This window comes from Ambystoma mexicanum, chromosome 11 (genome assembly GCF_040938575.1).
Source record: "Ambystoma mexicanum isolate Mex_15411 chromosome 11, UKY_AmexF1_1, whole genome shotgun sequence".
In the NCBI taxonomy this organism is placed as follows: Eukaryota; Metazoa; Chordata; class Amphibia; order Caudata; family Ambystomatidae; genus Ambystoma; species Ambystoma mexicanum.
This window is the reverse complement of record NC_090934.1, coordinates 1,108,490,341-1,108,515,307: the sequence shown is the minus strand read 5'-3', so window position 1 is coordinate 1,108,515,307 and position 24,967 is coordinate 1,108,490,341. Positions and strand designations below refer to the sequence as shown.

The 24,967-nt window shown below is 43.7% G+C and overlaps 1 protein-coding gene across 3 annotated transcripts in view; it reads left to right on the top strand.

Moving 5' to 3' along the window:
• Window positions 1-24,967, top strand: part of ACSBG1 (acyl-CoA synthetase bubblegum family member 1) — a 1,203,629-nt gene that overhangs the window by 1,063,159 nt on the left and 115,503 nt on the right. For all 3 annotated transcript variants that reach the window (XM_069624414.1, XM_069624415.1, XM_069624413.1), the window contains one exon: window positions 13,060-13,199. In XM_069624414.1, coding sequence (XP_069480515.1) covers window positions 13,060-13,199 — 140 coding nt within the window. The remainder of the gene's footprint in view (window positions 1-13,059; window positions 13,200-24,967) is intronic.

Here is a 24,967-nt window from a genome sequence, read left to right as displayed (position 1 = left end):
AACACTGCTTACAAAAGTATCCCCTGAAAACTCAGAATTACCTCTCCATTCGACTGAACCAGACCGTCCAGTATACAAATGGCTATGCACGTCAATGTGTGACATTCCTAACAAATCTTTCAAGTCTTTACGTCAATTCCTCAATCAGTATGTGAAAGGTAAAGACAAAATGAAAATGAAAGTGCTGCAAAATATGGATATCTGTCCAGTGCGCAAATACACAGGACTACAGCATTTCAGGACCTATTTGCAAAAGCACCTTCCATGATATCAAAAGGATATCAATACATCAATGTTCAACAATGTAAGAAATCTAGTGTATAAACTATACTATGCTAAAAGTCCAGCTTTAGAATTAGCCAATTTAAATAACACTCTTCTACATGGCATACCCAAATACCTACAAGAAGAAATCGACCGTATCCAGAGAAAATATTTTGGAAGTGAAAGCCACTTACAAAATGCAATAGTTTTAGAAAAGACTAGCAACAATTCTGCACATAGCAATCTTCTATAACACACATACAAAAAAGAAATACTAAAATTTAAAAATGTATCGGCTGAAGTACCAAACCATGTTTGTGTGTTCCCGCAGAACGTTTTACAAAAGGAACACAAAAACTATAGACGTAACATACAAAATAGAAGACAATGAAGATTCCAAATGGTTTGAATTAGCTCTGTACCTTTTAGCAGAAAACAAATACCAAATAAGTGAACCCCTAATATGTTGCAGTTACTGCACTACAAAATTGGACAACAACCAAACTCCTTCATGTGCTGTCACAAATCATTTGGAATTATTCCCACTACCAAAACCCCTGCAACAACTCAATTTGTATGAGAGCATCATAATTCAAACAGTTCACCCATTTCAAGCAATAATACGCCTTCAACCAAAAACAGCAAAATTACCTCCCTCTGAATTGGTGAAAGGCATTAGTGGCAAAGTAGTTTATTTGCCATTAGATCTGACAGAAAACGTACACACTCTAGGAGTGCAACGTCAAATAGAGCATTCTTTAATTGTCTTAGTAAATGGTGTACCAACAAAAGATACAAAAAATTGGCAACAACTGGTGGACTTACATAAAGTTAGACAAGCCTTGCAATATCTGAAAGACAATAACGAATACTACAAATAAATAAATATTGAAGAAAGCTTAAGGGAAACAACTGAAATAATTGAAGAGTCATCAGAAACTGGTCAATTTGAACTCTCGATCCTGCTGCAGTATCCACTCTTTTGGACCATTACACAATTCATCCATTGCATTCCAATGAAAGCATAGATGATGCACTAGAAACTTACCAAATGCGACAAACCAAAGGGTCACCAATGAGCATATAGGAAAAAAGTATAGAAGCACATGCTTTTCCACTGCTATTTCCTACTGGCAAAGGCAGAAGATACGATGATAGTCCCAATGAGATAACGGCATCAGAATACCACTCATTACGAATGTATTCTCAAGATCCCAGATGTAGACAAAATGTGGAATACATATTCCACCTACTCTTTGAAAGTGAACTAGCAACCCTATGTTACGGAGTTGCGCACATTTTGAAATCTGGAACCCACTTTCAAAATATGTCAGCTATGCAATTAATACAAAAAGTACAAGAAAAAGATGAGGTTTTAAAATCAAGTATAACAAATCTGTTTTCAAACATGCGTGGTACAAAAGAGTACTGGTTCCGATGGCACGGAGACGTACGTTGTATGATCAGAAACCTTGGACCACTGACTTGGTTTGTTACACTAAGTTGTGCAGAGTATGCATGGGAAGATTTACATGAGTTCCTACGCATATCAAACAACAATAAAACCAACATACATATACTAACACCTGGAGAACTTTGCTCTCTAGATCCAGTTAATGTGTCAAGATATTGCCATCATCGTTTCATTGCTATGCTACACTTTATTTGTAATAAAACTGTTCCTCCCCTCGGAGAAGTGCAAAACTTCTTTTGGAGAAAAGAATACAAAGCGAGAGGAGCACCACATATTCACATGCTTTTATGGATCAAAGGTGCACCTAAATTTGGTCACGACAGCGATGCCACTGTTTTGCAGTTAATCCAAAAATATGTCACTTGTGAAATCCCTTCACAACGGACACATAGTGACCTGCATGGACAGATTTTACAATTTCAAAGACACAAATGTGGCAAATATTGTCTTCGCAAATACAAAAGCAAAGGGAAATACTACACCAAATGCTGCTTTGGTTTCCCTAGACCAGTTACAGAAACAGGTGAAGTGAACAACTTCATGTCTTCAGTTCGACATAGTGTTAAAGGTAAATAACCTAAGAACACGTATTACATAAAAAGAACAGACGAATCAAAATATATCAATGATTACAATGCAATCATTGCCCTCTTATGGAATGCAAACATAGATGTGCAGTACATTGCAGACAATTCCACTGCAGTTGCACGATATGTTACAGCCTACTTAACAGAAGTAGAAAAAACAGAGCTTCAAGACCTTTGGAACGACCTATCATCAGACAAAACACTATCTCAGAAATTGTACAGCCTAGGCATAAAAATGCTCTCTCATAGAGAATGTGGCGCCTATGAAGCGGCAGATCGTTTAACCGGTACTGCTTTGTATGGAAAATCAGACAACATAGTATGGCTAAGTCTTGGTCCTGCTAAATCTAGAAAAAGAGTTCTGAAATCATATGAGGACATAGAAACAATTGCCAGAAATGATCCCAACAGCCAAGACATTTTAAAAAACAATTTACAGGACAGATATTATCCGAACAGGAGTACCACTTTGGAAACCATGTGTCTATACCACATAGCTCAAAACTTTGCATTCAAAAATAATATAAAACCCGATGAAAGCAAAGGTAGATATAGAGTGACAGATTGTGAAGGCAGCTTAGTGAAACTTACCAAACGATGCTTAACTAATCATGTCAAATTGTCATTAAAAAACTCCTCAACAGAAAGAACTATATTACATGTCTCTGCTACAACTTTTTAAACCATGGAGAAAAGAGGAAGAGGTACTAGATAACTATGACTGCTATGAGGATGCTTTCAAAGCAAATGAAAGCGATATCACCGATGTGAACTTTACGCAGTACAAAACAATGTTGCACAATGAACAGCAACACGAAGAAGAACTTCTGGCCCAACTAGATAAGGACACTTCCGACAGTAGTCAACCTTCTGTAACAGGAAGCCAAGAACCACTAGGACAGTCACTAATAGCAGATGAGGCAGAATTAGCTATGACAGAAGTGGAAAACACCATGGGTCACTATGAACAAGATATAGAAGACTTAACTGTACTACAAGCAAAACTTAACAAAGATCAGTGCACCATTTTTGAATAAGTAACAAAACAAATTGCACATGGTGTACAACACGAAAATAAAGAAGGTACCTGCCAAAATTACAAACCTATACAGCTGTACTTCAGCGGTGAAGCTGGGTCAGGAAAAACATTCTTAATCAAAATCATCAGCAAGTTCCTTCAACAATTGACAAACAACAAACTGTCAGCTGTTGTAACTGCCCCCACAGGTTTAGCTGCCTACAACATAGGCGGTGTCACTTTACACCGATTACTACTCCTTCCAGTAGAACACCAAAACAAATTAGACTATTACAAACTTTCTGCAGAAGCTGCAATGGAACTACGCAGAGAATTAAAACAAATGAAAATGCTACTAATAGATGAAGTGAGCATGGTCTCCAACCTAACGTTGGCTTTGATTCACCTCAGATTGCAAGAAGTACTTAAAACAAACTACGAACAACTCTTTGCAGGGAAACACATTATTGTTTTCGGAGATCTTCTACAATTGACACCAGTGAAAGGTGAACCTATTTTTAAAACCTTAGGACACAAACACTGCCGTAAAACTGTTGGCAGCATAGGAAATGTCAACCTTTGGCAACATTTCCAATACAGAGAATTAACACAACATACGTCAATCTGCAGATCTCACTTACGCCAACATTTTAAAAAGTATTAGAGTTGGTGTATTATCTCAAGAAACACAAGCAATATTGAAAAACAAGCACATCCATGCACTTTATGGCGACAACGCATGTGCTACTGATGTTATGGAACAATTAGCGCATAAAAATGTCAATTTTATGGCCTTAATGCCAACTCTTGCAAGCTGTTTCAAATTCAATGAAACAATGTTAAAAAAAGAACTGCAACCAATAATGGAAATTTGCGCCACAGACAAACTAGACGTACATGGTATGACACTACCCATGTGTGAGCAAGCCACAACAAGACTAAATACCTTAGAAAATTCAATCTTCAACGCAGCTGGGTTGGAAAAAATATTAAAATTATCCTTAAATTGTAGAGTAATGCTTAAACGTAACCTTGATGTGGAGCAAGGGCTAGTTAATGAGGCACTGGGTACAGTTGTTGGCTTTCAAACAGAAACCCACGTGTTAGGGTGGTTAGTACCCACGTGACAACAGCATTCAGTTTGTCAATATTCGCTTTCACAAACTTTCAGAAGTGAAAAGGATAGGGCGCTCAACTGCTCGATTCCTTCTCGTCAAAGACATGTATGTACGTAGAGAACAGTTTTCTCTAACTCTTGCATATGCAGTCACCATTCATAAATCCCAAGGTCTTACCCCAGACAAAGCATTGATAGATATAGGAAACACAGTCTTTAAAGAAGGCATGATCTACATAGCACTATCACGCTTACGTACACTTGACGGTCCATTTCTAATCATCTTTGATTCAAGTAAACTGAACGCTGATATTTCTTGCATTTTAGAATACAATAGACAGCGTTCACTGTACACCCCCCATCTGAAGTCATATCCTGTTCCAGAAAAAGTAAAATGTGGTAAAAGAAAACTAATTCAAACCGAAATGCAACAGAATCTGACGGCAAATCCTTCAAAGAAAACAAAAGAAGATAAAACTTCATCAATTACCACAAGCAAAGAAGGAACACAAACTCCGAAAAAGCACTCAGAGACAGAACTAGCTGGTCCATTCAAATTTTCAAATGAAACTGGTGTAAGTTGCTATGCAAATGTAGCAATTAATATTCTATTTCAATTGCCACCAATTGTTAACAATATTTACTTACACAGTACAGACCAATTGTGTTTGCAAATATTAGTTCTTCATAGAAACGCAACAAACAATCAATCATGACAACACATACAGTGTTCACGGAATAAGACAAGAATTGGACTACTGTGCTGGAATGGTGAGATTCACTATAAACTCACAAGAAGATCCACAAGAATTTCTAATGTACTTACTACAAGTACTGGAAAACAAAAACATACCTATAAATGAAATCTTCCAGATTTCATACATGTGGAAACATACATGCACTCTCTGTAACAATGTGATACAGGAACAAATCCCAAATGAGCGATTTGTGTATGTATCCATACCTAATTGTGAATCCATTCCATTTCAGCAACTTCTACAGAATGCAAACCATGGCAGAATATGTACTATGTGCAATTGAGATAATCGCTCCCCCTTACTGATACAAACACATAGTAACTATATAATACTTATGCTTCTACGTTACAATGCAGATGTTACCAAAAACAACTGCAAGCTGACTGGATTCACACACGGTCAAGTGTCACTTGGGAAGAAAACCTTTACAACAATAGGTGTAATCTACCACGCAGGAGCTACAACCAATGCAGGTCACTACACTGCATACATTAAAAAGAAATGTGGATGGTTCAAATGTAATGATAGCCCCATTACTCTAATGCAGAGATTGCCAGCTAATCTTACAAATGCGTTTTTAATTTTCTTAAAGCCAAAATTTAATAACTAATGTGTACTTCAACATTAACAAAAATTCAAGTAAAAGACTATAAACAGAATACGCCAACAGGTATTTAACTGCCCAAGAGTGTATAACAATCACACAGATAAATGAATACCACAGATCCGTAACAAATAATGCACAGTTAGAATACGCCAACAGGTATCTAAATGTTTTTAAAAATCTGCAACAACCCAACAGACATAACATTAATCAGAAACAACAAGTAAACACTCAAAGGAAACAAAGAAGTAGTTTGTAGCATAGCAAAGAAAGGGTTTTTTTAATCCGACAAGGATTTTTTTTCCCCCAGACCCAAGGATTTGAAAAACAAACACGGAAACTGAGCAAAATGCACACAGTACCCTGGTTTGTAAACTAAATATGAGGGTAAAAAAAAAGCTAAAATGTCTATTATACAATGTAATAAGTCTTTATAAAATACAAACACTAACATGCTCTTTTCTTTTATCACAGAAATTAAAAAAGGATATTTCCGCCAAGTACTAAAGTTATGTAAGAAATATATGGAATCGCAACAAAGTAAACAGTAAGTATAATTTCACACATGTCATACATATTCAAATCTATACGTCTAATCTATGGCAGTAATATGGTGCAGTAGCTGTAGGCAGGGCCTAGCGTCTTGGATGTATAACCTACCACCTACACCCTGCGGCCAAGCAACCAAGACTATAGGTCCTATCCACAACCATCACAGCATATCAAAACCATGGTGCTTATAATTTCACTACTTATAAGTTTACTCTTGGGTGCATGGTCTGCAGCCATGCTCCTAAGACTCTAGGTTGTGCACACAACCACCGCACCACAGCACACCCATGCTGACTTATAACCTCACTGCTTATGACTTCAGTCTTGGCCAGAAGCACCACAGCATATCGCACCCATTGTGGCTTCTAACTTCACTACGTATAAATTTGGTTTCGGGGGCATGGCCTTCGGCCAGGCACCCAAGACTGCAGGCCCTCCCCATAACCACTTGAGTGATGTTCGATACTATGTGTGTATCTATAGCTGTGATATGCTGCAGTGGTTGTGGGCAGGGTCTACACTCTTGGGTGCATGGCCTTTGGCCATGCACCCAAGGCTCTAGCTCCTGCCCAGAACCAACACACCATATCGCACTGATTGTGGCTTGTAACTTCACTACGTATACATTTGGTTTTGGGTGCATGGCCTTTGGCCATTCACCCAAGACTCTAGGCCCTCCCCACAACCACCTGATTGATGTTTGACACTACGGGTATACCTATAGCTGTGATATGCTGCAGTAGGTGTGGCCAGAGGCTAGAGTCTTGGGTGTAAGGCCATAGATATTTGAATGCATGGGTGTGCAGTGGTTTATAAATTCAGTGCTTATAACTTTGTTCTTGGGTGCGTGGCCTTTGGCCACGCACCCAAGACTGTACACGCTCCCCACAACCATCTGATCAATAAGCAATACTACAGGTGTATCCATTCCTATGATATGCTGCGGTGGTTGTGGCCAGGGCCTAGAGTCTTGGATGTAAGGCCATAGATATTTGAATGTATGGGTGTGCAGTACATAAAATCCATAGTGGCGTATAACTCCAGTGCTTATAACTTTGTTCTTGGATGCATGGCCTTAGCCCATGCACCCAAAACCTATGTCCTGCCCACAACCACTGCACTATATAAAACCCATGTAGCCTTATAACTGCAGTGCTTATAACTTTGGTCTTAGGTACATGGCCTTTGGCCATTCACCCAAGACTCTACGTACTGGCCACAATTACCACAGAATATCGCACCCATAGAGGGGTATAATTTCTCTATGTATAAATTTGATCTTAGGTGCATGGCCTTTGGCCATGCAACCAAGACTCTAGGCCCTCCCCACAACCACCTGATCGATATACAATACTACGGGTGTATTTATAAGTGCAGTGCTTATAAAGGCATGTACTCAATTTCAATGTTCGCTAACACCATGCGTGTCCTTAGAACAGTTTCAAGTTGCCTGCGTACAGCACAGACTGAAGTACTATCCTTATGAGACCCCTCATTCTCAGTACTTACAAACATCCCGGACAAGGCGGACATAGGGAATACATCATTACCACCTACCGCCTAAACAAATACAGTATTTCACCCATCTCTTACTCTCTGAACCTCCCCAAGCACTATGGCACACCAAAACAATTTCCGAAATAGTATTTCTCCTCTGGTCGCCGCTGCGCTGTCGGCGGATCTAAGATGTCGGGCGCATCCAAACAATCTGACGCAGAGCATGGCTCACTGCAGCCAATCGGCAGAGACGTCGCTTGTCTGCGGTCATGACACCAGCCCCTTAGCCAATCGGTATCTTATCCTCGGAGCAAACGGGGAATTGTGACCGCGGAGCAGACATAGATATCACAAATTTTTTGAGACCTACTTTTGGTCGTTTTAAAGGAAACTACTGGATGGATTGTCATCAAATTTACAAAAGCCCCTGCCGCAAATTTGGTGCAAATCCGTCCAGCGGTTTGGCCTGTAGGCGTGCGCAAAGTTTTTCCCCCATTCAGTCTATGGGAGAAAAAGACATTTTGGGACCCCCCTATAACTTTTCCCCCCCAGGATCAAACATCACCAAACTTTGCAAATATATTCAGAGTGGCCCATATACTTTTTTTGCAAAGTTTGGAGATGATTTGTCCAGGGGGAGCAAAGTTATAAGCCGCCCAAAAAGTGCTCTTCCTATGGAAACAGCAACTTAACCATAACTACACAGCCACTACCATGGCTGTGAAATATCTGTGAAAGTGTGTTTGTATGTTTGGGGTTGGCTCTAGCCCCTTAACAGTTGGCAGTCTGAACTTTTGGCCCAAGGTTGGCATACCAGTCTGGGATCTACTGGCGATAGTGAAATTGGACCAACCCCACCCATTCGGCCTGCACAGTGTGGGCACGGGCCTGTGCTATCAGCAGGGGCAATTTCAAGAGATTGACGATTTGCGATTGTTGGCTCCAGCCCCACAACAGTTGGTGGGCTGAAGTTTGGGCCCGAAGTCATCATACCAGTCTGGGGTGTACTGGCGATAGTGAAATTTGACCAACCTCAACCATTCGCCCTGCACAGGGGTGGAGCGGGATCCGGCCCTGTGCTATCAGTATAGGCGATTTCGGGAGATTGCCAATTTTGAGATTTGTCAAACATAGGAAGTTATCACACAATAAAACATACACAATGTTATAGCAGACCCCCACACGCATGTCAGCTACAGACCAGGTCATACCACTAGTTGTTATTATATGTGAGTCAAGGTTTAAAAATCAGGAAGCAGATTCTGCCCATAAAGATTGCCAAAGTGATAGTGTCTTGTTTATGCCACATTATGTTGTATTTATGAATGCTTGACAGATTTTACGCATCTATTTTGTTTTATGGTCTACCGATTTTAACTTTTGTAAAATGTATGCCTTTTTCATGTTGCTTTACAATGTTATGATTTTATGGATGTTATCACTCCAAGCCAAACAAACTGGAGCTGAATAGTAGATGGGCCTGAGAGCCGACAGACTGGAGACCATCACCTGGTACAGAAATCTTTGGAATACATGACAAGGAGCAAAATCTGGTCAAAGATCATCTCCAAGCAGCACAAGCCCACCAAAAGAAAATGTCTATAATAAAAAATCCAGGCTACACTCCTTCCAAGTGGGAGACAAAGTTATGGTCTTGCTGTCCACCAGTCAGCACAAGCTCTTGGCCAGATGGCACAGACCATGTGTCATCACTGTCGCACCTCACATACAAAGTCAAACAGTTTGATAGAAGAAAACCACTCAGCTCTATCATATTCATAAACGGAAAGCCTGGGGAGAGAATAGCAACCAAGAACTACTTTTACTGTACAAATATAACACACAGGAGACTCACTTACTAACTCACTAACTCAAGTTCATGGGGTTACCATGCCACCAGGTCTCCCCATGTCAGGCTACAAAGAACTTGCTGTGTTCCAAGGAAAATATGTGTATGTGTTCTCAGGAAAGCCTGAACGGGTACAGCGGGTCGTACACAAGATCTAAACACCACATGGAAAGGGTCATCAGACTAGCTCAGGAAGGTCTGCCTCACAGGAAGTCCTGCTAAATGTTGCTTGGCCAACTCATCTTTAAGTACCTCAACTTCCAGGTGGGGAGTGGACTAGTGTTTCCTCAAACCAGTAAGGTGAAGGCTGTTCAAAATTTCATATGGCCCATTGCCAAGAGTATCTGGGCATGTTGGGATATTACGAGAGATTTGCCGAACAACTCAACAATGGAAGCTCCTTTGATGGGCAAGCTGGCCAAGGGTCATCCCAACAACATACAATGGGACCATGGAACTCAACTGGCCTTCGAACGACTGAAAACCACCCTCTGTAGGAGTCCAGTCTTATGCCAGACTTATCTAAGTTATTCCTGTGACAGACAGGTATTTCCTCAGTTGGATTGGGAGCTGTCCTTAACCAGATCCAAGACAGGTAGGAGGAACCTGTTCAGAACAGGGAAGAAGGAAAGGAGCTGAGAGGACCAGGGCGTCATTAGAAACCCAGAACCCTGACATGAGTAGGAGAGAGGCGTTGAATAGTGTCGTATTCAAAAGAAGAAGAGTTGATGTCAGACGGGGGTAGAGGGGCAGTGTTGAGGGCCCTATTGATAAGGAACCCCACACCAATGCCCTACTCAACAGGTTTGGGTAAGTGGAAGCACGTAGCAGAGTCAGTGTGGAGTGTTGCTAGTGTAGCAGAGTCATGAGGGGAGATCCACGTTTCTGTGATGGCATAAAGTGAAATTTGAGAGTGATAAGAGTCAAAGTGGTCAGTGATGTAGTGAGACATGTTGCAGAGGGATTGTATATTCCAGATGCCAAGTGAAAAATTGATATGGGGTGGGGGAGAGGTGCAAGTGGTGTGTGGTAGGCAAGGAAATGAGGCTGAAGATTTGGGGAGCATGGGATCATCTTATTTGAGGGGTCCAGGGGGGAGGAAGATGGAGAAGCCAGAAAGTGAAGCAGAAGTTACATAAAGTTGAGGATGAATGCTATAGGAGAATGGAAGTAGAAGAGTGGGTAGAAGGGGGGATGGATCAAAGGCAAGATGCATGGTAGAAGAAATAGGCAAGTGAAGACAATGAAGAAAGGATGCAGCCCAAGGAAGAGGGAGGGTAGTTGCGTGAGCGGAAAAAGGGAAGGTGTGGATGGTTATCTGAGAAGAAGCAGGTGTAATTTTAGACTTGGACTAGAGTGGTGCTATAGATAACCAAATGACAGTTAACAGGCCCAAAACAGCAATTTTCCTGGAGGTAACAGAAGCTCTGCAGTGAAAGGATAGTCAATGGATGGAAGGATTCCTATGCCTCGAAGCAGATGTGAGGTAAAGGATGAGCTTCTCAAAGTCCTGGCTTGAGCAGGGGCTCTGCCCGTAGGCACAGTCAGAGTGCTTCAGATGGCTTCCATATTAGCAGGCAGAGCACTGGACGTTGTGGGCTTAGGGAGATTTGTTTCTGCAGGCAGGACCCTCTGTTGGTGCACAGGGTCCGCTGGCAAAGCAGAAGAAAGGCAAGGTTAAACTTGTGTAGCATCACAATCTGTTAGGATCGAGGTATCGGCTCCTCTACTATTGCGGCCTCTCTCCTATTGCTTGGTAAACCGGTGTAGGTTAGCCTTCCACGATGTCACTGCGTTGCATTTGAGCTAGACTATGCCCAGAGATACGTGGAGAGCATAGTGATACCCCTTTCTGGAAGAAAAAAGCATCAGGCAAAAAGAATATCCACTGAGAAACTTCCATGGGCCCAAACTTCAGAGACCACCACTTCAAAGGTCAAATAACACCAAGAGTAGCAGTTGGTTATATGAGGACAAAGAACAGTAGGAGTTGTGGCAGACCATGCGTCCTTCTTTATATTCAGTATTTGAGCAACCTGACAGGAGGGAAGTGTTATGTAACATGTATGGCAAGCAACAGTACAACTATGCTGACATCCTTGAATAGGAAAAAAACTTACGACATACTTCAGTGATTGCATCACAGTCCCCAATGCATCTCCCTCCCATGTAACAGTGTGACAACGTCTCAATACACTGCACCTGGCGTCAAAATGGCAAATGCAAGCTAACTGTCATCAGGCTGCTCAGATCTGTGAGATTTGGTCATATCCCAACTGATCGAATCCCATTTCACTGCATTTTGTTCACCAAGGGTAGACCCCTCGCTCACCTACCCACCCCCAACCCCTGCTGTGTTTATGTCTAACCCACACTACCATCTACATATTTGCAGTAAACAATTCTAAGATAAACTGTGGTAAAACTGAATTCGATCAGTTGGGATGCAACCATAGTGGTTGGTCCTTGCTGCTCCTAACACTGCAGGATGCAATGATGACAGCAGCCCATGGCAGCTCTGACTTCCATCTGACAAAAGCAATGGCCAATCCAGTGAGCCTGGCCTGTCTTACAGATGTATAGGTGTTCTACCATGAATGTCATTCGAGACTTCGTGAGGAGGCTCTAGTATTTTATGATCTATCGAGATCACATTTACCCAAAACGAAGATTCCATGTGGCACTCCCTTATCATTTGCAGGCTCAACAGGTCCATGTAGCCTTTCTATCAAATCTAAAGCTCAAACAAGCTTGGGTGAAACATGGATAATGGTGAGTATGCATTAACTCACAGTCAGGGATGATTAGGGAGTATGAGTAACTCTACATATTGGCATCTTGAGATTGCAAGGTAGTCCCAACTATGGTGTCCGTGTGATCAAAAGCATCCATCTTCCGTCAATCCTGTGGATCTAAACCAACTTAGATTTAATGAGTGTGCAAATGTGAAATAAGAGCAAGCAGTTAGTGAAGCAATGCAAGAACTGGGAAGTCGCACCAGGAGAGAGGACAGGTGTCTGCAGAGGCTCGTAAAAGCTCCTACTGGCACCACAAGCAGGACTTGACTTCATAGCATGTTACACACACTCAGAATGTACCCTTTGATAGAATGTTTACTGAAATATCATTAACACATACATACCTTCACTTAGGAGCTATTCTCATGGTACCAGTAGCTTGCACCCTGTGCTAGGGGGCTACGGCAACACTTGCATGGTGCGGCTCTGCTTTGAGAAAAAGGGTACTGACATTAAATAATAGAACCTTTTCTGTGTTGTTATCAAGACTGTTGCGTATTGTGCTTATTTCTATAGCAATGCCGTTGTTTTCTTTACACAGAGTTGATTATTACCGCTGGCGGTGAGAATGTACCTCCAGTGCCGATTGAGGATGCTGTGAAGAAGGAGCTTCCAGTGATAAGCAACGCAATGTTGATTGGAGACAAAAGGAAGTTCTTAACCATGCTGCTAACACTGAAGGTAAGGTTTGGCCATCTCAGAAGCAAGGATGAATAAGCCAGTGGGTAAAACGAGCACTTCATTACTTTGAACGTGTACGGTCACAAAGCCCCCTGTCTGGTTCTGCGTACAAGTGGGAGAGCGGCCTCAGGGGCCTATTGCCTCCAGAGCCAGTGGACAGTGGGCATGGGGCTGGAATGGGGAGCACACCCAGGGCATGCTTCCACTGTCCATGTAGCATGGCAGGCGACAGTCACATTGGAGCTTCTAAAGCCTCTCCTGAAAGGATGATGGTATTAGGAGCCCTTCCCACTAATCAGCGGCACAGAAGCTGATGTCCAGTCCCCAAAACAGCCCCCACCTGGTCTGCAAATATCTATGAAGTTTATAAGTTCCTACAGGGCCATACGTCCACTCGCAGCATTCACAGACTAGTGTGCCCCTCCCAAAATGCACATAAAGGTCCCAGCCTTTGTCAGGTTTTGTCATCTACCTACAGCAACCTTGGGCCTACCCCCAAAGTCTGCGGGGCCAAGAGTGTCAGGTTGGTACACCAAACCATCAGGGAATTTGTGACAATCCCGAGGGGCAACCAAGATCCCTCAGATAACTTGTTTCTTACACCCAGCATTGAAAAGCCTACTTAAGCCTTCTCCACGCCCAACGATGTACGCCAAGATAATCCACAATTGCCAGCATACAGATATAACTTTTGGCCAGCCCCCTCAACCTAATTCCAACTCGCAGGGAGGGAAGAAACATGACCAGTCCCAGCATTCAACCATTCCAGCCCCACAAATGGGATGGGACCTAAACGGTAAGGAGATTCCTGCAAATGGACATGCACTATTTTTTACTGTATTAGGAATGGCACTTCCAAAAGGGGCATATAGATGTATTTCCCCAAAGTCTGACCTGGATACAGAGTAGACGATGGGTCTGCCATCATCGATCGAGCCAATCGTGGAACAGTTCAAGTTTTTCTCTTGAACTGTGATACAGAGAACTTTCAGGTGAAAGGGGGGGATCCAGTTACCCATTTACTTTGTGAAGAATCCACTGCTGAGGACGAGAGCCCCCAAGCTGAGTAGTATCCTGGAGAGACTGGGTTTGGCTCCTCCTACTTCCCAGTGGACAAGAGCCTAGAAAAAGAACTAGAACCCATTTACCAATCACCAGTCCCTGATCCTTCCGGGGGAAATTGCTGTAATGTAGAGGTAAGAGGCCAGTCAGAGACTGGCCTGTCATGCAGCTTTTTCCACAAAGGAAAGGTGAACTCAAACTGACCCATATTTCGTGGAAAAGGAGACCCTCTCTATAACAAAATGAGAGGGCATTGGCAAACACACAACCAAATGCTAGTCCTCTCCCACAATTCGAATTTCAGTCCTAGACCTGGTGCACGCCTACCGTTCAGTGGGACACTAGGGGATCATAAAAACACAGCTCTATGTTCTCAGCTGATTGTTTTGGCAAGGTATATAGTGAGATATTTAGAAATGCTGCTCAGAATGACCCATCTGCCATAAGACCTCCCCTGACAGTGTAAGCAAGGCCCTGCTCCAATTCTTAACCATTAATGAAGAAATAAGTCTCCTCCCCAAGCCAGTGAACTGTTATATCTTAGTTATTTGGGACTATGCCACCTGATAGCCTGAGGCTTTTACCCTGTGAAGTAACACCACTCAAAGCATGAACCTACATCTGATTCCATAGTTATCTCTGCTAGGGTTTCTCAAAGAGATCCTTACCTGTCAAGGAACTCCTTTTATTTCCCAATTTATGACTGAATTAAAAAACTCCTCCTAGTAGACCATCCATCCAGCTATCACCCTCAGACACATGGCCCAGTGGAACACTTTAGCCAGACTTTAGGGAACTTTCTTCGGGAGGTAGTGTCTGAAGACACCATGAAACTACTGCTCTCGGCCCAAATCACTGCCAGAATAGGGCCCTATTGCCTCGACTGACTTCCACCTTTTGTATTGGTCTATGGCAGAGAACCTTGTGATGTAGTGGACTTTCTGAAGGAGGACTGGGAAGGATTTGATGACCAAAGAAGCAAGACTAAGGAGTTTATCCAAGCTAAAGACCAACGAGTTGCTAGCTCAGCAGGAATTACAATTCAGCCAAGATAGACATAAATGCCTATATGATCAAGGAGCACAACTGAGACACTTCAAGGTTGGAGACCTGTTGCTTCTCCTGTTAACCAGCGTGGATAACAGGCTAACAGCGAAGGGTCAATGTCCATATGAAGCCATGCAAGTACTCACAGGTCATAATCACATAATGTGGTGAACCAGAAGAAGGACTCGGACTACAATGGGTCGTGGTTAAAGATGTTTATTTAAATTTTTAAAACAGAAATGCCTAACTAGACCTATTGCTATGAGGGAATTTCCCTAACTATCAAAACTAAAGTGTAGGGTGCATGTCAAGTCCAAAATAAAGTCTTCTGTCTGTCTCAGCCAGTGTCTCTTTAGTGTCCCTGGGTCTTTAGATGTGTACAACTCTATCCCAGATAATACTGAAGAGTATTACAAAGACAGTGTTCTTGTCAATGGTCAGGAGACCCCTACCATTCGAGACACTGGGGCCAGCATAACTGTAGTTGACGAATCATTTTTCAAGGTTGAGGATGTTGCTAAGGCACTGAATATCTTAACTAAGCTTGCTGGAGGCCCTGTCCAAATGCTTCCACAGTTACCAGCTCACATCCAGAGTAATGATATGACTGTCAAGATACCTGTAAGTGTGCATAATGAAATACCTGGGAGAGTCCGGTTGGGGAATTACTTTTGGAGTTGTATCAAGCACCCCCAGGCCTCTCAGCAAAAGGAAACAGGAGCAGACTAGGAAGGCCAGAGAGAGTACCTTAAGGGTCTCTCCAGAGGAGATTATAGAGGAAACTGTAACTCCCAGTCCAAAGGATTTACTGACTGCAATTTCAAAGAAGAAGGAGGAAAAGGGGCAACGTAAAACCTCCAGGAGTAAACCAGCCAGCACTCCTGTGCTACCAACCAGGACATCCCTGTGAGGACTGCCCAAGATCACACCTGTGATCCCTCCACCAGCTGAGGCTGAGTGTGTGGAACAACCTTGTGTGGTTGAATCAGCTGCTAAGGAGTCAGAGCTGTAAGAGGACCTTGCTTATGTTGGAGATCAGGATCCTGCAGACCATCTTGAGCTGCAGTCTTTATTGGCAGAAGGTGGGCCCTGTAGGGCAGACTTCAGCAGAGGTCAAAGAGAGTGTCCTACTCTTGAAAGTCTTCCCAGCTGGATGGGCAAGAGCCAGGGAAGCATAGGTTGTACTGGGAAGATGGCCTCTTCTACAGTGAACCGACTGAGTCTATCCCAGGGGACTACAGAAGACTTGTAGTGCCTCTTGAAAGCAGACTCCAGTTCCTACAGTTAGCCCATGATATACCTCTGGCTGGTCACTTAAGTTTTAAGAAGACCAAGGAAAGGCTCTCTTTATATTTCTACTGGCCTAAATTGCGGTCTGATGTAGATAAGTTCTGTACGAGCTGTCACACTTGCCGAACCTCTGGCGAGAGTGGAGCCAAGAATGTGGCATCGTTGGTGCCTCTCCCAGTGGTGGGAGTTCCTTTTGTGGGGGTAGAAATTGACATTGTTGGTCCCTTAGACCCTCCCACATCTTTAGGAAACAGGTTTATTCTGGTTGTAGTAGACCATGCTACTAGGTATCCTGAAGCTATACGTATGAGGACTGTTCCAGCTCAGGCTGTTGCTAAGGCCCTACTTGGTATTTTTACCAGAGTAGGTTTTCCTAAGGAAGTTATCTCTGACAGGGGATCCAATTTTATGTCCCACTACATGCAGGCCATGTGGAACAATTGTGGATTAACTTACAAGTTCTCAACTGCCTACCATGCTCAGACAAATGGATTGGTAGAGAGGTTCAACCGTACAACGAAGAGCATGATAGGTGCGTTAGAAGAACCCCTCAGAAGAAAGTAGGACCTTCTACTACCATACCTTCTATTTGCATATAGAGTAGTCCCTCAGGAGGGAGTTGGATTTAGTCCATTTGAACTTCTTTATGGCCATCCAGTTAGAGGCCCTTTGGCCCTAATTAAGGAGGGGTTAGAGAGTGCTCCTTCCCCCAAGCCAGTGAGAGTCACTGACTATGTGATAGGTCTCCCAAAGAGAATGTCACACATGATGGCAGAAGCATCAGATAACTTAAAAGCAGGTCAGGCTCTGGTCAAACATTGGCATGACCAGAAGGCCAAAATGGTTGAGTTTACTCAAGACCAGCAAGCTTTAGTTATGGTACCTACAAGCCAGAGGGCCTTACAGGACAAGTGGATAGGGCCCTTCAAGGTTGTGGGAGAGCTTGGAGTGGTCAACTATTTGGTGCACTTAGGCAATCCTAAGGAGGCTCCCAGAGTCTTTTGCACCAACGTTTTAAAGGCTTATGTCTCAAGACCAGAAGTGGGAGCTTTGCTTCTAGCTTCAGCCCTAGAGGAGGAGGAGAGTGAACCTCTACCTGACCTAACCAGAGGCCAGCCTTTAGATGAGAAAGCAGAAGGAGTTAATCTCTCTTCTAACTTGACACCTGAACAGCAGGAGGAGTGCAAGTTTCTGTTAAATCAGTTTGCCTCCCTGTTTTCACTGTCATCAGGCTTGACCCCTTGGGGCCAGCATGATATTCACACTGGTGACTGTTTACCTGTCAAAAACAGAGGTTACAGGATGTCCGTTTGTTTGTTTGTTTATTTTATTTATATCGCGCACCTGACCCGGAGGTAATTGGGCGCTAGAGGATAGTAATGGTTACATGGCATAGTACAGACAGTTGTATACATGAATACAGTCTGAGCATTCAAGGAAGAGTTACAATGGTACATATATACATTTTAAACATTAAACATAGGTCATAGCAGTAGTATAGACACATACTAGTTGTACACACCATCTAGCAGTTAGTGGTATCAGGAGCTGTTATTTTATGTTTTGTTGAGTATCCATGTGATAACATGGCTTCTGAATTTGTTAAAGGTTTGAATAGTCTGAATATTCTGAGGGAGAGTGTTCCAAAGCTGGGCAGCTAATACCGGGAAGCCAGAACCTCCAGCTCTTTTTAGATTGTATCTGGGCACCGCCAGACATGGTATGTTGGATTATCTAGTGATTCTGTTGGATACCTTCGATGTGAACTTGTCTGTGAGATAGGGGGGGCTTGGTAGTTAAGCGCTTTGTGAGTGAGGCAGATAGTTTTTAGGGCAATGTTGTCATGTATAGAGAGACACCTATAGTGCTTTCTAGTTTCTGATATGTGCTCTCTTTTGGGAATATTCAACGCTGCTCTGAGCCCGTTGTTTTGCATGATCTGGAGTTTATTTAAGATGGTTTTGTTCGCTCCTAGATAAAGGCTGTTGCAATAATCCAATTTAGATTGTATGAGCGCTCTCGCCAGCGTAAGGCAGCTGGTGGGGGATAGTACAGGTCTACAGGCTCTGATCAACTTGCCTGTGTAGGCTGTTGCAGAGGAGGTCATGCTAATCTGCTTAGTTAGGTTAGAGTGGGCATTGAGGTAGAAACCTAAAGTTTTTACATGTTTGGCAATGGGTATACTGTTCCCATCGATGAGGATATTTGTGTAGTGAGGACTTAGTTTGAGAAGGTTGTTAGATGATCCGACTAGGAGTAATTCTGTCCTATCATCATTCAGGCAGAGGCCATGTGTGGCCATCCATGCCTGAATGATGATGTAGACTTCGTTAATCCGCGTGACGTCTATATCATAGGTTCCTGAGAGGGGTAGGAGTATCTGGGTGTCATCCGCATAATTTGTGTAGGTGACACCCAGACGGTCCAGTTTGTCAAATAGTGGCTTTGTAAAAATGTTGTACAAAGTGGGCGAGACACAGGATCCTTGAGGGACTGCGCAGGTGATGGGGTCAGCAGCTGCTGACGATGAGAACACGCGCATAGTTCTGTTAGCGGGGAAATATTGGATCCAGGCAACTGCAGAACTGGAGAAATGGGCCGCTGAGGATAGTGTAAGATCCCACATAAAGGAGGAGGTCAACAAGATGCTTGATCTTGGGGTAATAGAGCCCTCTGCCAGTCCATGGTCTAGTCCAGTTTTTCTAGTACCAAAGGCAGGATCCAAGGAGTTGAGATTCTGTGTGGATTATAGAGCTCTTAATGCAGTCACCAAGACTGATGCACACCATTTGCCAAGGACAGATGAACTGGTGGATAAACTTGGTTCAGCCAAGTACCTCAGTACATTTGATCTAACTTCAGGCTATTGGCAAATAGCACTGCCAGACCATGCCAGGGAGAAAACTGCATTCTCAACCCCAGTAGGCCTCTACCAGTTTAAGGTAATGCCTTTTGAACTAATGAATGCACCTTCTACATTCCAAAGGATGGTTAATCAAGTTCTGAATGAGATGGAGGACTTCTGCATGGCATACTTGGATGACATTGCAGTGTTCAGCCCTACTTGGAAATAACATGTTGACCACTTAGGATATGTTTTGCAGGCTCTTGAGCAGGCCCATCTGACCATAAAGGCTAGTAAATGTCAAATTGGTCACAGTAAAGTGGCCTACCTTGGACATGAAGTAGAAGGAGGTGAAATCAGGCCATTGCTAGCAAAATACAAGCTGTACAAAACTGGGCCAACCCTACTGCTCAAACCCAAGTGAAAGCCTTCCCAGGTCTCACTGGTTACCACAGGAACTTCATAGAGAACTATGGGGCCATAGCTTCTCCCTTGTATGTGGTCTCCTCTCCCAAATTCCCAAGAAAGGTCAGGTGGAATGAGGAGTGCACTCGAGCATTTGAAGGCCTAAAGAAAGCCCTTTGTCAAGCTCCAGTTCTAAGAGCTCCTGACTATAACCAAACCTTCATTGTGCAGACAGATGTTTCAAATACAGGTATAGATGCAGTCCTTAGTCAACTGGATGAGAAAGGTAGGGAGCACCCCATTTGCTTCATCAGTAGGAAGCTGAAGGAACCCGAAACAAGGTGGGAAAACATTGAGCATGGATGCTTTGCTATTGTGTGGTTATTGAAGAGGTTTAGACCATCCTTGTATGGATCTACTTTTGTGATTCAAACTGACCACCAACCCTTGAGATGGTCGATGCAAATGAAAGGCGAAAACCCAAAACTACTGAGATGGTCAATCAGCCTGCAAGGATTTGATTTGACCATTGAACACAGGTCAGGGTGTCACCACCAAAATGCTGATGGTCCCTCCTGGATGTTTGACCGACTGGAGTAAGGAGATTCATCCAGGATGGATTAAATCCTCCTGTCCCTTATTCTGGGGGGGTACGGGTGTTAGGGAGATTTTTTACCTGGGAAGAGTGTGAGCTTTTTTTCCCACTCTTCCATGTATTTTGTGTGTATTTTACTTTTGTGTTCTTTGGTTATGGAGTTTTTAAACAACTCCAGTGGCATCATCTTGTTCTGTGTGTCACACAGCACCTTCAGTGCAGTGGCACAGGGGTGTTTTTTCAGACTCCCCAAAGGTTTAAATACCTTCCCTGAGAATGACTACTGTCGCTCAGGGCATGTAAAGGTAAATTGACTTTACTAGTCTCTTTAAATGTACTGACCCAGCACACCCTATCTTACTACACAGTGCTGGAGGGGTTGCTTAGCTTCCCCTGAGTCAAAACACTCATGTGACAGTAAAATGTTACCTTTTCCTATTTTAAATGGCTGGTGGCAGTGGTTTAGATCAACTATTGTAATTTTTTGTGACCGCTAACAAAGGTAGCTCAAAACCAGGGGTAGCCATGTTTTTCAATATGGCGCCCCAGACCTATCTGTAAAAACAGACTCTGGTCATCTTTTTTCACCATTTCTTTTAGGAAAAGTCCTTCTTGTGTTTGTCTCTGCGTGCCAAACCAGGTTTGGTCCCTTTATTCGTGCCCTTTGGCGGGCTTCTGTGCTGAAGCCCTCCTCTTGTGCCAGAGTGTCTTGGGTGGACAGGATATGAGGGAGGTGCCCGAAACTCCCTGTGCTTAATCCCCTAGGAGACCTGAATGCACTCTGGTGTGATCGGCCGGCTGGCTGTCCGGCAAGGACAGCCATCCTGCTGTGTGAATGACAGCCAGGCTGAATGAATGGGGGAAAACTGTTTAAAAGCAGGTATCTGGGACTTGGAAAGCAGAGTTGACCACTGGAACAAAAGAACCGAAGAGGAGAGGAAGGAAGAGGACTGCTGCAACACCTGGATGACCGATGAAGCCCTGCTGCAGGTCCGAATTGCCTCCTGAAACTCAGATGACAGAGAAGCCCTTCAAGGTTAACTTTTTCCCTTGAGTTTGGTTGGAACAACCAACGCTCAAGCGACCTGGACACTGTCCTATTCTGGTCGAATTTTCTTCAGAGTTCTGTTGAAAACCAGATAGCCAGAGGGAAGGAAACCAGGGGGACTTTAAGGCACTCACACCTTAAACCGACGTCTTGCTACAACTTTTGGCCTCTTCCCTGGCCAGTGCAGGAACCTCCCGACGTCCTCCTTCTTGTCCCTATGACTGAAGCTCAGGAACAGCGAAATCTGCTCGAACTGCCAGGAACAACTGGCTCAGCTATAGCTTTCTTTATTTAAAAGGTACTGTGCAAACGTGGTCCGGAAATCTTTTCGGCCATCGAGAAAGTGCGTGAAGCTTTCCTCAACTATGAAGGCTTGTCCTTCCCTAAACATTCGTCAAACTTTTCGCTTAGCCAAATCCTTTAAAAATCTGTGGCAAAGACTTAACTGTTATCTACCAGAACTGTGCTTCCGATACAAAAGACGCTGAACCATTGACTTTGGCCCAGACCTATTGAGAAGAATTGCTGGTTGTATATGAGTGTATTTGGGCGGTCTATTCTTATAACCGTGTCTTTTCCCTCCTTTTCCAAGTATCTAAAGTGCCATTTTGCTCACACTTCATTTTTGAGCTAAACGTGTTTAGTTACTTACCGGTTGGATTTTTGTGGTGTATAAGTGTGTGATATTGAGCTGCTTGTGCTAGTGTAATGTTTTATAAATGATTGAGTAAATAAATGTATATTCTTTTACTGAGAAACCTTGAGTAAGTGTTTACTCACAGTAGAACTGGAATGCCTAGCCATCCAATGGACCCATAGAGACTCTCAAATACTACTCGACTCAGCAAACGTTCACTCTAGTCACTGATCATGCCCTGCTGATTTAGCTAGCCTGGGCCACAGATAGTGACTAGTGAGTCATATTCCTGGCCCTACATCCATACACTTTCACAGTGCTCCACAATGAGGCTCAACAACAGGCCAACGTGGACAACCGTTTGGGGGTAGGTGGCTTGCTGAGCCAGTGGATGATGATCCTGGGCCAGAAGGGGAGGGCCCCTGGGCACTCTCCCACTTTATGCGCTGCTTTTTAGGAAACAGTCCCTTTTGGAGCCTCTAAAACCTCCCCTTCTGTACGGCAGGTATTAATAATAATGAATAATACTAATGATTTGTTTTTTATATAGCGCTTTGACCTAAAGCGTTTTACATAAGACATATTTACATACAGTACAATTATTACCCAATGGAAATTGGTACTCATTCATTTTTCGACCTCGAAAGGATGAAAGGCTGAGTTGGCCTTGCCGAGATTTGAACCTGCAACCTGCAGATCAAACACAAATGACAGCAACAACCATTTAACCCGCTAAGCCATCTTACAGGCATTAGGGAGCTGCGCCTACAGGCCAGCTTCACAGAAGTCCAAGTCCAGCTCCCCGAAACAGCCCCATCCTGATTTGCAAGTAACTATGAAGTTCACAGTCTCCCACACTTGTCTGCAAAGGGCACTCATGGAGCCACACTTTCCCCCAACACCCGCTTAAAGTCCTTAAACTTGCATATGTTCGCAACGCTACCCACGGCAATCTTGGTGCCACCCACAAAGTGTCATGACCTTGAGCACAGTAGATACTTTATGTTGTTCCCCTTTGTCTTATTCCTGCTCCTTCCAACCTACAGGGAACGAAGAAACCTGACCAGTCCCATCCTTTAAATGTTCTAGGCCCACAGCTGCAGACCCTCTACCCCGCTCCCACATAGGGAGATGTTATAAAAGCTAGTCAGCCCAGAACTGGCGTGTGGGTTGTTGTAGTGAGATGTTGTTGATGGTGAGAGTGGAATTCCCTGGTGGCGGATACCCAAGCATTGTGTGGGCTAATTGCCCTTTACATTATGCCCTGTCCATGTGTCCAGTCTGGGACGGTCTACTGAGCTCAGAAGACATCTTTGGGACGTCTCCTACTAAACAGATAATCAGAAACAAGAAGAAAAGGGTGCTGAAGGAGAGCATATCCCTTTTCTACTCAGCACTTGTGCCTGCTGACATGTGTCCACATGTTACTGGCCTCAGGTGGCTTCTTTTGGGACCTAGTATGGTTCGCCACTCCTCCGCTCCGGCAAACCTGAAGTTCCCCGTCAAAGGGCTAACACTAGCACTTGTACTGAGAGCCCTTCAGATCCTAAAACTAGGTCTTCATCCAAGGTTGCAGTTGGGCAAACTAAGGCATTCACAGCAGCTAACATCTGGACATTTCATCCCGAGGGCCATCCACCTGGCACCAGAGTACATATGCCCTGTGGTTTCCCGTCAGACGCATAGTTTGGCCACTAGTAGCACACAGCATAGCAGACTTTTATAACGTTTCTGCCTGCGATGAAGATTTGGCTTGTTCGCTAGTACCTGCAGAACCAGTCACATCTGGAGCCCTGGCTCCTCCTCTGCAGCGTCTGCTACCCAAAAAGCTTCTTCCAGTCAGGCTTCCCACTCCTGCGGGATCCACAGACCCCACTCAGACCCCTCAAATGCCAACTCCAGCCTGCACTGTCCTACTCCCAAAACTCCTTCCCAACCATTGCCACTGGATGAGGATACACTGCTCAGAGGCTACATTTGATGTGGCAGGAGATGAGGTTTATACCCCGGCCAAGGCGTTTCATGACAGATTAGAAGGGGTATATGGGTCTTCTCATCCCTAAAGCACCTTCTCTGGAGGAAGAAGTGCTATTGATGGTTTTAGGTATAGACGAATCCTCCTGTTCCGGCATCCACATTCAAAAGGATGTTATTGCCGAGGCAAAAAAGATTTGGGAAAAGCAGCACTATCTTTAGCCAGTCATTCGTGAGCAGGGCATCATAAAGTCTCCAATTACAGATGATAAACACGTCGTAGCTTCTGTACTTCAGTCCCAGTAATCAGTAGTGGCTCTGGCAATGTCATGCAGCAAGAAATCTGCATCTTCGGCAGTCAATTGCTGATGCGATTATACAGACGAAGAGCCCATTAAGTTCTAGACTAGAGTATCCTACCAAGCAACCACCTAAGCATGTCCTTTCAGCTACAGTCAAGACAGGATAGATCTTGATCCTTTTCAGGGTTTCAAGAATTTCAAGGATTTCAGGATGTAATACACATCTAGCCAGCAGCAAGGAAAACAGTTTAGAACTTAGCAAAGGGGGTTCTCCACTCAGCCACCAACCTCAGACGCCAAGGTAATGGTTAGAGATCATATGCCACTTGTAGAAAGTTGTTTAGTGGAACATCTTCATATGAGGAGCCATCTGTTCAAGAATGCATGAATTCTGTAAGCGGTTTCTAAGGGTGTTCGACTACTACACCCCACTCCCCCCACCTTGCTAGTCCCCCTGTACACCAGGTTGGCAGGTAACATCCATGGCTGGAAGTAAACCCGCTTATCGTCATGAGAGATATTGAACCTGTCCCTTCCCAGAAAGAGACTTAGGTTAATCTTTT